Source organism: Athalia rosae, chromosome 8 (genome assembly GCF_917208135.1).
Source record: "Athalia rosae chromosome 8, iyAthRosa1.1, whole genome shotgun sequence".
NCBI classification, from domain to species: Eukaryota; Metazoa; Arthropoda; class Insecta; order Hymenoptera; family Athaliidae; genus Athalia; species Athalia rosae.
Window position 1 is genome coordinate 2,982,885 of NC_064033.1, and position 13,563 is coordinate 2,996,447.

The 13,563-nt window shown below is 46.2% G+C and overlaps 1 protein-coding gene across 2 annotated transcripts in view; it reads left to right on the top strand.

Moving 5' to 3' along the window:
* Window positions 1-501: 501 nt before the first annotated feature.
* The window catches only part of LOC105684498 (protein Shroom), a 94,029-nt gene continuing 80,967 nt past the window's right edge, over window positions 502-13,563 (top strand). For both annotated transcript variants that reach the window (XM_048659559.1, XM_048659560.1), the window contains exon 1: window positions 502-953. In XM_048659559.1, coding sequence (XP_048515516.1) covers window positions 517-953 — 437 coding nt within the window. In that variant the 5' untranslated portion in view covers window positions 502-516. The remainder of the gene's footprint in view (window positions 954-13,563) is intronic.

A 13,563-nucleotide genomic window follows, 5' to 3' on the forward strand; every position in this document is an offset into this window, starting at 1 on the left:
TCTTCGTTCGGTGTGTGTCCAACAAGTCGTACGTCTTAACGCGAACGGGTATACGTGTATACGTATATACATTATATACCTTACCGTACGGAACGGAGAACACGCTACGCTCGATCGTCGGCAATGACCAGAACTATCTCTGCCCTTGCCAAGGTCACCCTACCCTGACTAACCCGCGGCCGCGATTCCCGCCGACCTTTTTTGGTAGCCCATTCCACGCTGAGGTCGTCCGGTGTATACGATCTTCCAGTTTTTTTTTTTTCACCCAACCACCCGTTTCTATCGAAGGGAAAGAGGGAGAAAAAGAAAACTGAAGAGAAAAAAAAAAAACACAAAAAACTTTCCACGGATTGAAATCGTTCTTTTTTTCCATTACTTTTTTTCAGGAGCAAAGCTGCGGACAGCGTAATCGGTAACGAAAGTAACGGTGGCGGAGGTGGAGGCGGAGGGCTAGGAAAATGGCTTCGGGATCACCTGGGTGGATCGCGCGGGAGTCACGAGGTGGTCAATTCGTCGATGATTAAGCGAGGTGTGAACGGTGCCGGCGGAGAGGGTGTGGAAAAATCATTACCGCGGCTGACTTACGCGTCGCAAAATCTTTACTGCAGTCTACCCCGCGAACACGGTCGTCAGTTTCACCAACAGAACGTCACCGTCGGTTCCTCGGGGTCTCGAAAAATTTCGAAAACATCCAACGGCCACACGGAAGCAACGGGGCAAAATCCTCCCCGCCCGAGATCGAACAGTGCGAATTTTTACGGCGTGAAATCACCGCAAATCTCCATGCAAACCTCCTCGACCGCGACCGTGCTGAAGAGAGGAGGTCCTGCTTACAGCAGCGACGGCAAGAGCATAAAACGTAGAAATCAGCGGGACAGACGAAGACACTCCTTGAATGAAATTCTCCAGGACGACAACAGGACAACGACGTCTTCCCGGGTCAAAGAAAAAAGGTGAGTGTTTTGTTATTTATTTTTTTTTTTTTTCATCCCTTCATACCGATCAGCTTTCGAGGGTTGACGTACGAATGGAAAGAAGAATGGAAACAAAAAAGAGATTACATACATATACAAATAAAATGGCAAAAAAACGAGATGCGCAGATCCTGTACGATTATATTCGCAACTGTACGTCGCGCGTTCGCTACAACTCTGCTTGCTGAATAAAAATATAACGCGCGCGGTAATTGAATACAACTAATTAACGGTGATCAACTCGGGTGAAGGTATTCCAGCTGGATCGCCGCGGTAGCAAAGTTACAAGAGTCGTATAGAACTAGACTTCCGAGTTCCAACGCTCTCTGAGTTCTCTTCTGCGATTCTTTTTACCATCGAACTACCGACGACGACGACAATCCTCATCGCACGAACGAACGCTCTTCGATTTTTCACACACAGGTACGCGCGGTGCAACGATGACGCAATCGGCGAACTGTCGTTCCCTCGGGAACGTCCGTAACGCCATTAGATTAATCTTCGCAATAATTTTCTGACCAGCTCGTAACGCCCCGCCTCGCCTCGCTCGCTGCGTACACGCGTCCCTCCTCATCTCGGTGATCAAGACGTATAGAATGATCGACGACGATCATTCGAATTGCTCTGTTTACAGGGTCGGTAATAGCCGTTCAACGTTTTTTACGATCTCTGAAAAAAGGCCTTCTCCGTTGTACCGAACTTCTTCTTTTTGACTCCGTCAGCTTTTTTTTTGTTTTTTTTTTTCGCTATCCTCCTTCTTTCGGTTATTCGGCTTTCGCGAGATGCGTGTACTTCGCTCACGTGTCGTACAATTTCGTCTTCAATTACCGCGGTATTTACACAACCTTAATTTTACCTACAACCCGTACAATGTACAAGAATAATAATAATAATCGTTCGTCGTCGTCTTCTCGCCGTGCAGTTCACGTTTAATTACATCGGCAATGAAATTATTTCGCCTTTATGTGACAAGTAACGACTCGTAAATTTCGATTAATTTGCCGATCTTCGCCCGATACCCATCTCTACCCTCGGCGTGAAGATGCTCAACTTATTTTTCCCGCGCGTTCGAGTCGAAATGAAATTAAAATTCAATTTCGTTATTTCGCATACGATAGAAAGAAATTCGATATTACGGATGAGAGAAAAAAAAAAAAAAACAGAAAAAAAAAATTCATTCGTTCGAATACGCGGGTACCGACTTTACACACCGAGGTACGCGATACGAGTACGTGTACATCGTACATTGTACGTACGTACGTACCTCCGACCATCCGTACCAGATAACCTCCCGCGGGGGATATATATATATATAACGTAGCTTCGCCTCCGAAGGTCGCCCGGTTAACGTACGCTCCATAGAAACGATCGGCGTCGTTCGCGCTGCATCGTTTTATAATAGGTATATATATACTTTCCTTATGCCGAAACGAAAGTGCATACCTCCGATCTCCGTAGATTATTAATAATACATGAAAACGATGGAAAAGAAATAGAAGAAGAAAAAAAAACAACCGACCGACCAACCGACTCGAAATCGGGGATACGAACCGGAGGAGAGTCGTCGAGCCCGAAATAAAAGAGGCGCTCCATTTTGCGGCCCTCGAAGATTTTTTCCCCGGGGGATGAATTTGGTCGTAATTTTTTTTTTTTTCTCTTGTTGTCCCCGTCAATTTTCGCTGAACGAGGAAGCGGATCCCGCGAGTTACTTTCGTCCTATTTAACGCGGTCGAGCTTCCCTCGTTTCTACGGGTTTGGAATTTCTTCGTAGCCTTCGATTAAACCCGATCGTACGTACGTCACACGTACGTACGCATACTTCGTCGGTTCTTACTTTTTTTCTGCTTCTCTCCTACACTTCTATCCGACATTAAAATACCTCACATACTAAATTTACACATACCTAGATACGTACGTAAGAAGACGTATACGTAGGTATATTATTCGTATTGGGGACGAAGGTGGGTTGCGCGCGAGTTCGAAACACGACATTGCCCGGTGGACTCTTCGAGGCGGTAATGTATTCATCGGGCAGTTAGTGATATCTTCGGGCACCATCACCTTGACCACAGAACTCCGGGACGGACGTTGGGCCCTACAGAAATCCTCCTCCTCCTCCTCCTCCTTCTCCCTTCCTTCCTTCTTTTTTTCTCTTTCCTTTCCACTCCTCTTTTTCGTATATCTCCTCTCCTTTTAACCGCGCAACGCGTACGCTGGGCTGTCGCGCCTCCGTCCACTTCTTATTTTCCTGCAGGGCTTGTATAAGACGTCTAAATATAGCCGGGCCCCTTGATATAAATAGAATGTAACCCTGCGGGACCAGATGCCCCCCCCGGGGGTCACACGGATACAAGGGGAAATTTTGAGGCTCCGCGCCCCGCCGAAGCATTCCCCATGAATTTTTCAACAAAAAGATGTCCAAAAAAAATAATGGCTCCGGGTAATGTTTCTATTTTTTCAGAAAAAAATTCAAATCATTCGCGTTTTTTTTTTTTTGGCAACCGGAATTTCAATTTCGCGATCCACATTTTGTATGGAATACAACGAAAAATTTTTTTGCCGCTGTATAAATTATTCGGCATAGTTATTCGGGGAACATCTGAAAACGTCTGGGGTCTTACGTAGCCGGTGATAGAGGATGCGAAAGGATTACCGTCGCGGGTTGACATCTCGGAGCGGGGCGGGTTATACACCCGTAAGATCGGATGATATCCTTGGCCCCGGGAACGTCGCGCGGCTCGTGGCGATCCCTCCGCGCTCTTTTTCTGCTTCTCTTCGTTTTTCTCTCTCTCTCTCTCTCTCTCATTCTCTCTCATTCTCCGCACAGGGCTCTATCGGGTCTCCCGCGCCGGGGGGCGTTGACCCCTCGGATTGGCCCCGGGGTCCTTGGAGACGTCGATGCAACCCGACGCCCGGTCAGCGGGCATTCGGAAGGGCAGGAGAACGTAGCGTGGCGTTCATACCTATACATATAATATGTGTGTAGGAATACGGCACCGTCAAACGCGCTCTATACCTGGTTACGGATGGGGGGGAGGGGGAGGGTGGTGGTACGTGTGTCCCGTCGTTTGTAATCACCCCGGTGAAATCGACCCCTCAGAGGTCACGAACCCTGGCGTAAAATGGGACTCGCCTTCCTTCTTCACGCGCAACTTACACTTATCCAACCGTGTTATCTACGTACCTCGATCACATCGTCGTCGTCGTCGTCGTCATCATCATCGTGATCATCCGCATCGCCCGGCGGATATACGTATATAAACGAGCTGAAAAGATAAGATGAACAACGGCAACAACGGCCCGGTGATTGTAAATTCTGGACGGTAGGCTCGCGGTACGTTTGCAGAAAGGAAAAGATTCTGGACGGAGTGGGGAAAAAAAAAGGAGCTCGTTGAACCCTCGCGAAGCTCGACTAGTTTTTTTTATTTTTCCTTTTTTGGTTTTTTTCTTCACTCTCTCAATTTTTCGTTCCTCTCGCGGACCCGGCGCACCACCTCGGAACTCTCGACTCTCTCTCTCTCTCTTGTTATAATGCGAACGCGCGTCGACGCGATTGTTGCATAATTAAAAATAAAAAAGAATCGATGTTTTACGACAACGTTACACAGCATGGGCGGTAACGATCCCAACCGCGTATATAAGACGACCTCGACGAACGAGACACGAGTCAGACGTCATAGCTGTGTGCATCGTCAGCGATCCTTGAACCTTCCGGATGGAATGCAGTGGCTACGGCCCACGCCGTTCAATCCCGGTGCACGTAATCCGATGAGGAGAGTGACTGGACCTCGGCAACTGCGACGGGAGCGAAATGCGACCCCGAGGAAAATCGGAGAGATTTTTTTCGAAAATTTTTTTCAGTCCGCGAGAAACGAGCTCACCGAACCGAAAACCAGGGGAAATAAAATTGAAAGCTTTTTTTTCGGCCCCTCAATCCGCTGATTTCACGTCTAACCGTCATCGAAAATCGGAAATCGGACTCGAAATATCTTTCGCAAAATACGATAACCTCGAAATCATTTTTAGTAAATTTTAAACCCTCCGGCTGTTTTTCTACCCCTTCGTTTCCCGATACCAAAAATGGAGCCAGTCTCCGAAGCGTCAGAAGCGGTTGAGCGGGTAGACGTGACTACGCCTCAGACTGGGCGTTCGCAAACGGAAGATTTGTACTCTGAATCGGTCGACGAACAGCAGGAATCTAAGAGCCAATTGCTGAAAATGTTGAAATTTGCTCCGGACGTCGCTGGCCCCGAAACAAGCGCGATAAGGTTCAGCGTTGCAGTTGACGACCGAGCGGTAGCGGGCGAAGAATTTTTGAAAAATTGGATCGTCCATCGGGAGGAAGAAGGGGAGGAAGAGGAAGAAGAAGCTCCGGACGAAAACTCGGGCAACGATCGGGAGGAGGAGGAACTCAGGGATGAACAGAAAGATGGGGAAGCAGAAGAAGAGAAAGGAGAGGAATTTGAGCAAGAGGTGGAGGAATACGAAGAAGAAGCGGAAGAAGAGGAGGAAGAGGAGGAAGAGGAGGAAACTTCTCTTCAGGAAGAAAAACACCTCATAGACTACGAGCTCCCAGCCGTCAAGGAAATCAGAGTCAAATCGAACAGCGATCTGTCAAAAATCCCATCCCAGGTATACGCCCGGTTTTATTCGACGATCTTCTGAACTCGACGAGTTTGATTTTTCCCTCGTTCGAATCCGCAGATTTTCAACGATCGGAACGCGATGCTTTCGACGCTTCGCGATCTCCTTACCGATCGTCCGGATCTGACGCTCAAGAATCGTTACCTGGAGTACAAGACCTTCAGACACTTGCGATTGGTCGGTGGTGGACAAAAATCGCTTTCACCCTCTTCGGTGGCAAATATATTCTAAAATTCGTCGACCCTCCAGATCCAGGTGACGGGAAGTCCCCCGATCGACGACGGTTCGACTCTCGAAGACCAGACGGAGAGGGATCGTTACATGAAATTTTTGTCTCGTTACAAAAAGGAGTCCGAAAAGCTGCGCGGTCGAGAGAACGAGATAAAAGAATCGCTGGACGTGCTGCGTGAAAAATTGAGGGAACGTTTGTCGAACGACGGCGACGATTTCGGCAAATTAACCGCCAGAGAAGTGGCGATAGCCGCGGATCTCGTGTTCGCGAAAACCGGGAGAAAACTCACCCTGAAACGTGCGGAGGAAATGATACGACGACAGACGTCCAGACGGAAGCGAGTCGCCCGCGAACGTTTCAGGTTCATAAGGCAGTGGTACAACTTCGAGGAAATCGACGAGAAGATTCGGAGACTGGAAACCCTGGGGCCGGGGATGAGGATAAGCGATTACGAGGCGGAATTCGCTGCCAATCTGACGGCCAAAACTAAGATAGACAAACGCAATCGAGAACTGCAAACGGCGAGGTCCAGGTGACGAGAAAAATTTTTTTTACTCCAATTCTTAACAAAACCGAACGTCGAGGTCGTAATTTTCGAGTCATTTGCGAAGTGCGACGGGCGCGTTCATCTTAAGTTTCCTACAGAGTGTGCGGTATCATGGCGGCGATTAGTCACGGTAAGGTGAAGCTCTCTTATTTGAACAACGAAATCGAGCGCGGGATGAGTTTTTACGCCGAGATTACGGAGTCCGCCAAAAAACGACGCGAACAACTTTCGACAATGCGGGGACGATTGTCCGGCACGCGTAACGCGTATCTGAAAAAACGGGAGAACGCTGGCCTGATGTTGGCTCTGTGAGTAGAATTTCATTACCGAAAAAAATATCGCGATACGTCGGACGAATCGAAGGAAGAAATCGATAATTTCCGTCGTTTTGTTCTCAAAGGCCGACGCTACGGGAAATGGAACGGGTATCGGAGTTGCGAAATTTTTGGAAGGACGAGGTGAACCGCTTGCGTATTTTGATCGGCAAAAGTCGCTCGGAATCCACGTGGAAGTTCGAGAGATCGAGTTCCGAAAGTGGGGGAGGAGTTCAGAGTTCGAATTACTGAGAGATATCAAAACGTTCCGTGTACCGGGGGATCGGCAGGGAAAAAGGAGAACACCTCGGCTCGCGAGCCGGCCGAAAAATTCCTCCGTACGATCCGGCGAAAGAAAAACGCTAGTCGAAAATCGCGACAAGGTAATAAAAACGTCAGCGAAACAAGAATCGGCGTCGCCCGCTCCGGGGCGTTAATAAAATACGAGAAAACGATTACTTTCGCGCCTTCGCCCCACCGGTCCTCCGAACAACGTCGTGCAACACTCGCCGAATTGACAAAGATGCGAAAAAAGATGAGAGGAGGAGGAACAAAAAAAACCAAAAAAACGACGTAAAAATTACAAATTCCCGAAGGAACCTGTATATGTATACGGAGTCGTTCTCGCTGCACACGTAGTTCGATAAATTTCAATCGCCGCAATCGAACTTTTAAGATCTCACTCCGAGTCGATGTTGTCTTTTCCAATGCGAACGCGTTATAACTTCCCGCGTACGCGTATCTTTTTTCCCCCGCGCGCACGCACACTCGCGCCCCAAGGTGCATTTATCGTATCGTACACGTGACTTTCTTCTCGCGAAGAAAGAAAAACGAAAAAAAAAGAAACGAGAAAAAAGTTCGCCGATACTCTCCGCGCGTATAAATTACCGTACAATATATATATATAATAGAAAAAGAATGGTTTCAATTTAAACGTGCGGAGCGATAAGCTCCGTACGGGGCAACGGCGGCGGCAAAAGCCAGTAAAAATTATACGTCACGATCGCGCGTACGTTGGAACGGAACGATCGGCGACTCGAACGGGAACGGGACAACTCAATACGATAAGGTGGTGCACGGCGTTGTTGTAAAGAAAAATTCTTTCTCCATACAGAACGACTCGACGAGCGGAGGGGTGACGAAACAATCAAAAAGTTATCGGGTATCGAGCGGCTACGGCTGTACATGGGTGCCCGGCAACCGAGTCCCCGCAGGTGTTGCCTGCGCTGTTCGCAATTGTAAATAATAAATTAACGGCGCGCTTCTACTCCGGCCGCTTTTACGCGTACCTCGCGGTGTAACGCAGTCACCCGACGGGAGCGAGGTTTGAAAAGGCAGTCCCTTATTCCAATCCGCGCGTACACGATCGAGCGTGTAAAAGCGCGGATCGGCATCTCATTATATTGTCGATCGGACGATCGGACGATCGGACGTCATCGTCAACGGGAGAACAATCGATTTCAACCGTTATTCCGACCGCACGAAAATCAGCAACGATCATCTCGAACAACGGCCTCGTCTAATGTCGAACGTCGGAAATTTTGACGCGGCCCGAGAATGATAAGCAAAAGGAAAATAATACGAATGCTATCGTAAATTAATACAACAAAAGATCGGTTTGTACGCGATCGACGAACCGATCTCTACACGTCGCAATCGACGACGATCAAATCTGCTGGAATGCAGACGGATGATTTCATTCGCTAGAAGAATGTCCTCAGATTTTTTTCAAAACCAAAAAACCTTTCTATCGAACTGGTACGCAAAATGATAATCGACCTTTCAAAGCTGACCACGAATTTTTCACGCACGATCTCCTTCTATAACGCCCCGCGACGTGTGCGTAATTGTACAAGTTTTTTTTCCGTTGCCCAAAAATTGGAAGATGACAAAAAAAAAAGATTCAAAATTTTATCGGACCCGATATTATCGTCGGTCGAGAAAAGCTATTCGATGATTTTTCGAATCATCGAATTTATTTGTTCGTTTGTTTCGCAATGCCACAGACGATTGATCGGTCGGACACAATCTGACACATCTATCAGTCCGCCATTACATCGGCGACGGTGACGGTGACGAGGACTCGTTCTTTCTTAATTTTGTCCGGTCATCTTTTGCCCCTTGGTTTTTGTTTTTTTTGCCTTCAGAGCGAAACGTGCGGGTCATTCCGACGCACGGCGACTCAATCGTTGCTCTGCACGATCGAATCGTTGCGACAACTGCATTTTATCGAAAATTTTTCGTCCCCAGGGGTAAAAGAAAAAAATGTCGTTCGAAGGTGGTGCGGAAAACGGTAGCCGAATTTCTCGGTCATGCTTTGGAACGCGTGATCGCGGGATACGTACCCGCGCATGACATAACGATATAATTTCATAATTTAACGTGTATACGTACCTATACGTGCGGGTATCCGCCACTCGTAGATTACTTAGCCCGAGGTAATCCAAGGTCACGGTTTTTTTAATACGTTGCTCAACAAAATAACGCACAGGTTAGCGGCGGTTTTATTAATTATAACATCTGACAAAAAAATGATAATTCTTTAAACCGAGTCTCTTACGCGGTGGTAAAAAGTGGCGTGGTGGCAAAAGAGAAGAAAAGAAAAAAAAAGAAAAAAAAAATCAAGTGTAAAAAAAGGAAAAAACGGAGGAAAAAAATCCCATTCTCAAGGCCCTCCAAGGATTCGATGAACTTTCATCGACGCGCTGTTACAGTTCGGCTCGCTGCTTAAAGCGATTTTTAAACTCGTTGTACAACACGCGCGTTTGCTCACACGTACGTAAGTGAGTAACCGCCGTCTGTATACCCATCCGTAATATCGACTACCGGATTTTTACGTGTAGTAGATCGGTACGTACCTAGATTATGTATTGTGAGATTTTTATACCGATTCCTTGAACGATTTCTTTTCGTCGTTCGACTCGCACGATCGGAATACACGACGTTAGCCCGGAGGTGCGTTCCTCGACTTTACAACATCGGTAGCTAGGTCCAACATTATCTTTGCCCGTAACGATTCGACGTGCCTGAATCGAGAAAACCTCCGATATTCGACCGCGTCGATACACCGATTTATTTGTACCGAAAATCGTACGATCGAAAAGCTTCAGCCACATTCGACTACGCGCAAAGATTTTCATCTGCTCACTTTTGCTTTTTTTCTTTTCTCTCATTTTTTCACGGGATTCGTAGAGTTTCACTCTAATTTTTTCCATCCAATAATCCGTTGTGTTACAATTTTACAATCCCTCGGGGTCATTGGCAGCGTTTTTTTTTCTTGTCTTTCATTTTTGGTTTTCGATCTTTAATTTTTTCCTTTTTTCAATTTTCGAACCCCGTAGATCTCACCGCAACTCGGTTCGTCGGTTGTACAATAAGCGCGACGCCTTCTCGAGCCTCTTTTTTTTCCCCCCCCCCCGCGGCCGCCGCCCTCTCGCTCCTTGAGGACGCTCCGGTTGCCGATGACGAGGACCGACCGCGCCGCTTGCGACGCAGGCACAATTTCGAGTGTACCAAAAAAAAAAAAAAAAGCTCTCGAGGAAGAGCCGTCGTCTCGAGAGGACCCCTTTATCGTGCGCACGAAGTCTCTCGAACGCATCTGCTGATTTTTCATCCTTATTACCCCGCACGATCCTCCGAACGTATATGCGCGCCCCCGAGTGTTTAGATCATTTTTTCTCCCATCACTTCACTCTTTTCAGAGACACGGCTAAACAAATCGTAAATTCCACCCGGGGGTCGCGCGCTAGCCGAGAATTATGAACCTCGAATTGTACACGTGAATTGTTTTTTTTTTTTTTGTTTCAAACTTATTTTTTTTTTCTCGAACTCGTGGAAGGCGCGTGACAATCGCGACGTGCGATCCTCGAGAAAGATGAAGGAGGAGAAGCAGAAAAAGGCTCGTCCTTTTTAGTATCTCGTGGCGTCGATCGCTCTGAATTATTTTCACGGGTTCGAAGGATTGGTAAAAAAAAAAAGGAAATGAAAAACGATTTCAACGAGCGTGTGGAGAGTTAGGTAGTCAGGGGGAGATATTAATTTATTTTGAACGTGGTCAAAGAACTGCCAACTTCGTATAATGTGAATAACGTCTAAACGAACGAAGGGCAGGTCGGTAGCGACTAGAAAAGAAATGACGTGTCTATATTACAAACCGGCCCGACTACTTCTTCTTCTTCTTCATCTCCTTCCTTCACGCCTTTTCATATAACCCATACAAATAGGAGGAATCTTTTGACTCCCGACTTGAATTTCTAAAGTTTAAAAGTGAAAAATTCAACCAAACTTTTTTCCTGTGAGAGAAGAAAAAAAACAGAAAAAAAAAAAAAAAAACGACTGAATAGATAAATAACAATAACGATAAAGCGTTACAGTTTGAGATCCCGAAGGTGGTTTAATTATCAATTTCGTCACGTAATGGTGGTTCGTTGTCGGGGTGAATTGTTTGACTGCGGTATCCAGAGGTAGCCAGGAATATTAAACGGGACTCCCTGGAGCTGGGAAACGATTACGCCTGACACCTCTGACGTTACTTTTTCTCATTCAATTCCAGTGTTATTATTTTTTTTCATACGGTGTACGCGAGGTAGACAAAACATGAAATATAATACCCTGCGGTCCCGATGAAGAGCCGGTAATTAGAGATGGCATCGATCCTACGAGAATCAGATCTGTGATTCCATTGGTTTTTTTACCTCATTTTTCTCACCTCGAGTTCGACGCGTTGAAAAAAAATCCTGCACCCATTGAACGTCGAATCAAACTTTGAAAAAGAAAAAAAAATAAAATAAAATACTTTTAGTCAATAAGTTACGATCGATTCGGAAGGATTGACGAAGACAAGGGGGGCGGGGGAGGGGGGCGTGACGGATTCTAATCGACGGCATATTTTAATGCCGAATGAATAATTAAATGAATTTCGATACGCACACAACGAAGATTCGGTAAGGAGTTTTTTAACAATTATGATAATGTGGTCACTTTCGCGTTTGGTTTATTTTTTTGTGGTGGATACAAATTTTACAGAGCGTCGTCTCGGATTTGCAAAAAATTTTAATACGACGCGCATGCGAAATAACTCGAGCGATTTTTCGTCTCAATTTTGTCGCGTTAATTGCCGACGCGAAAACGAATTTTAAACGGTACGAAAAATCTGAGCAACAAAATCGAGGATTCGTGGCGCGAACAGATGAACAAAAATCGAAGGAAAAGGACCCGATGCGCAACAAAAGAGAGACACACCGGCGAATTATGCAAATCTGGAGCATTAACATTCACATTTACATTTGCTTATTTAGCACGGATGGATACGTACCCACTAGCTGTACGGACGCTACACGCTGCAGCGAACCTAATCGAGTCGACTTTCATCTGATTAACATAAAAAAATAAAATAAAATAGAAAAAGGAAAAGTATTTTTTCTCAACTAAAATAAAATTCAAAAAAGGATTTCAAAACCTATGTTATACGTATTATACGCATCCACTCCGATTTTTAATCACCGCGCGAGATAACGGTTGGCCGAAGACGGCGACGAAATGAAACGTGATAAAAAAGAAAAAGGAGAGAGAGGATCGTATCAAAAAGCGGGAGAGCATCTTTTTTAATTTCCTTCCCTCAGAAAAATTCCTCCTTTTCGTCAGTAGCTCGGGTTCGGCGTTTTTCGTGACACGCGAAGTGCCGAAGAATGGCTCGAAGGAACGCACGTGCTCCAGGTGACGCCCTCCGCATTAGCTAGTCTTACGCGTCGGCGTCGCCATGCGAGCAACGTCTCACCACCTGCGCCTGAATTTCAGGTTACAAACTGCACGCGTAGCGGCCGAACAAAGCTTCCGAATTTTACGATCTCCGTTCCGACTCTGGATTATTTTTTTATTTTTTTTTTATTCACAGGAACTCGAATTCGTTCGGTTCGCGTGAACGGACGGAGTTTTTCAATTTTTCAAACGGTCTACAACGACCGCCGTCGCGAAGCGAAATTCAATTCACGACGAGAGAAAGGGCCATCGATAAATTCGGAGCAATTAAAAATGCCGGAAGTTTGTGATCCGAAGATACGCGCTTATAAAACCAGTCGGTTATAGAATTTCCATTTTCCGCCCACTTCACGTGTAACGTTAGGTATACACACACACGTATAAAAGCGGAACGGATCGAGCCGCAGCATCTCCATTCGGAGAGTCGGAGGAGGAGGAGGTGGGGTTGGCGAGAGAGAGTCGAAAGATACGTGATTCTGTGTTTTTTTTTTTTTCATTCTTTTCTTCATTTTTTTCTATCCCCTTTTTTCATTTTATCGTCCGGCCCGTGCCGCCTCGGACACAGTAGTGCAGGCGTACGCGGTTTGTACACCTATATACGCATACCTACCGCATTCCTTTTATTATCTAATTTGAAAATTATTCAGTACGTTGCACTCGGACGGCATCTCGACGACCCGAACCGAGGCTCTGCACGCCCGTCCCTCGAACTCTCATATGTCGTCGGGATTGATCCTCCTCGACTCGGAGATAAAACCGATCGCTCCTCGCGATAGCCGATCGACGAAAAACCGACGACTCGTACCTCCGCGCATCCTCGAAATATCCTCAATTTTTTCTTCGCCTCCTTTCTTTTCTTTTTTAATACGTCGTTGTCGTTATTATCACGATAACTCGGCGTTCGTAAATTGCACATATTTATAATACGGGTCTAATAAAATATTCCCCACCCACGTGAGTTACGTAACACACACCGTAATCAGCTGGGAACTGAATTTGAAATTACAGTAAAATGACGCGGTCAAATTATCAACGAGATTGAGAATTTCAAAAAAAGCAAAATGAAAAAAGAAATCTAACGTACAAGTCCACTAA